Source organism: Aptenodytes forsteri, unplaced genomic scaffold, assembly GCF_000699145.1.
Source record: "Aptenodytes forsteri isolate BGI_AS27 unplaced genomic scaffold, ASM69914v1 Scaffold368, whole genome shotgun sequence".
Taxonomy (NCBI): Eukaryota; Metazoa; Chordata; class Aves; order Sphenisciformes; family Spheniscidae; genus Aptenodytes; species Aptenodytes forsteri.
Window position 1 is genome coordinate 166147 of NW_008794884.1, and position 1047 is coordinate 167193.

The following is a 1047-nucleotide window of genomic DNA, read 5'->3' on the forward strand; positions in this document are numbered from 1 at the left end:
TGGGCTGGTTGGGTTTAGGGGTGCTTAGGAGCAGGGGCTGTTGAGATGAGCTGGTTTGGGGGAGCCTGGGAATGGGGGGCTGTTGGGCTGGGCTGGTTGGGTTTAGGGGGAGTCAGGGAAACTTTGGATGGGCTATTGGGGTGGGTTGGTTGGGTTTAGGGGTGCTAGGGGAGTCAGGGAAATGGGTGGGCTGTTGGGGTGGATTGGTTGGGTTTGGGGGTGCATCTGGGGGCCAGGGGAACATTAGGTGGGCTGATTGGGTTTAGGGGGGGGTGTCTGGAGGGTGTCGGAGGAACATCGGGTGGGCTGTTGGGGTGATATGCACAAAGGATGGGTATCTCCCCCAGGGTGTTGTCCCCCCCATACCCAGCAGCAGCAGCTTGACAGTCCTGGCATCCTTCTCAGCATCCTCCTTGAGCTTCTTCTCCAGCTCACGGGAGTGCTTCTCCTCGGCGCTGGCCCCGGCGCCCATCCTCAGCCCCGCAGTCCTGTGGCTCACCTGCTCCTTGGAGGTCAACACCGGGATGGGTGATGAGCTCCAGCCCCCCGCCGCCTCCAGCTCTCGCCTCCCTGTGCCCGTCGCACCCGCTGCCAACTGCCCCGCTGCCGCCGCCACAACTGCCACCTCCGCCTGCCCAATGGGGGCCAAGGCCGGGTCCAAGGTCCCAGGGGGCTGCTCGGCAGGGTGCTGCGCTCAGCACCCATGGCTTAAGCCGGGCCCGCCCCCTGCCCTCCCCAGAAAAGCAGCCTTAAATCTGCAGTGGGCTGAGCTCAGCAATCCCACGGCTCCTGGCGTCAGCGCTTCTGCTGGGGTGGCCCAAGGCCGGTCAGCCCCCTGCTTTGCCCCCACCCTGGGGCTGGGGACAGTGACCCGGTCACCCCCAGGGATGTGGGACCCCCACGCAGCTCCGGTTCTGCTGTGGACCCTGGCGGGGGTTGGAGCTGGGGGGCTCTGCTGGGGTCTGGCAGGGGCTGGGGGCAGTGGGTGGAAATGTCCCCATCGTCCCCAGCTCACACTGGTCACCCCCCCCCCCCCCCCCCCCCCCC

The 1047-nt window shown here is 66.6% G+C and overlaps 1 protein-coding gene across 1 annotated transcript in view; it reads right to left on the reverse strand.

Moving 5' to 3' along the window:
* Positions 1 to 472, reverse strand: part of GNAT1 (G protein subunit alpha transducin 1) — a 13079-nt gene extending 12607 nt beyond the window's left edge. Inside the window, exon 1 of the mRNA XM_009274765.1 lies at positions 367 to 472. Within this exon, the coding sequence (XP_009273040.1) occupies positions 367 to 472 (106 nt within the window). The remainder of the gene's footprint in view (positions 1 to 366) is intronic.
* Between the last annotated feature and the right edge of the window lie 575 nt (positions 473 to 1047).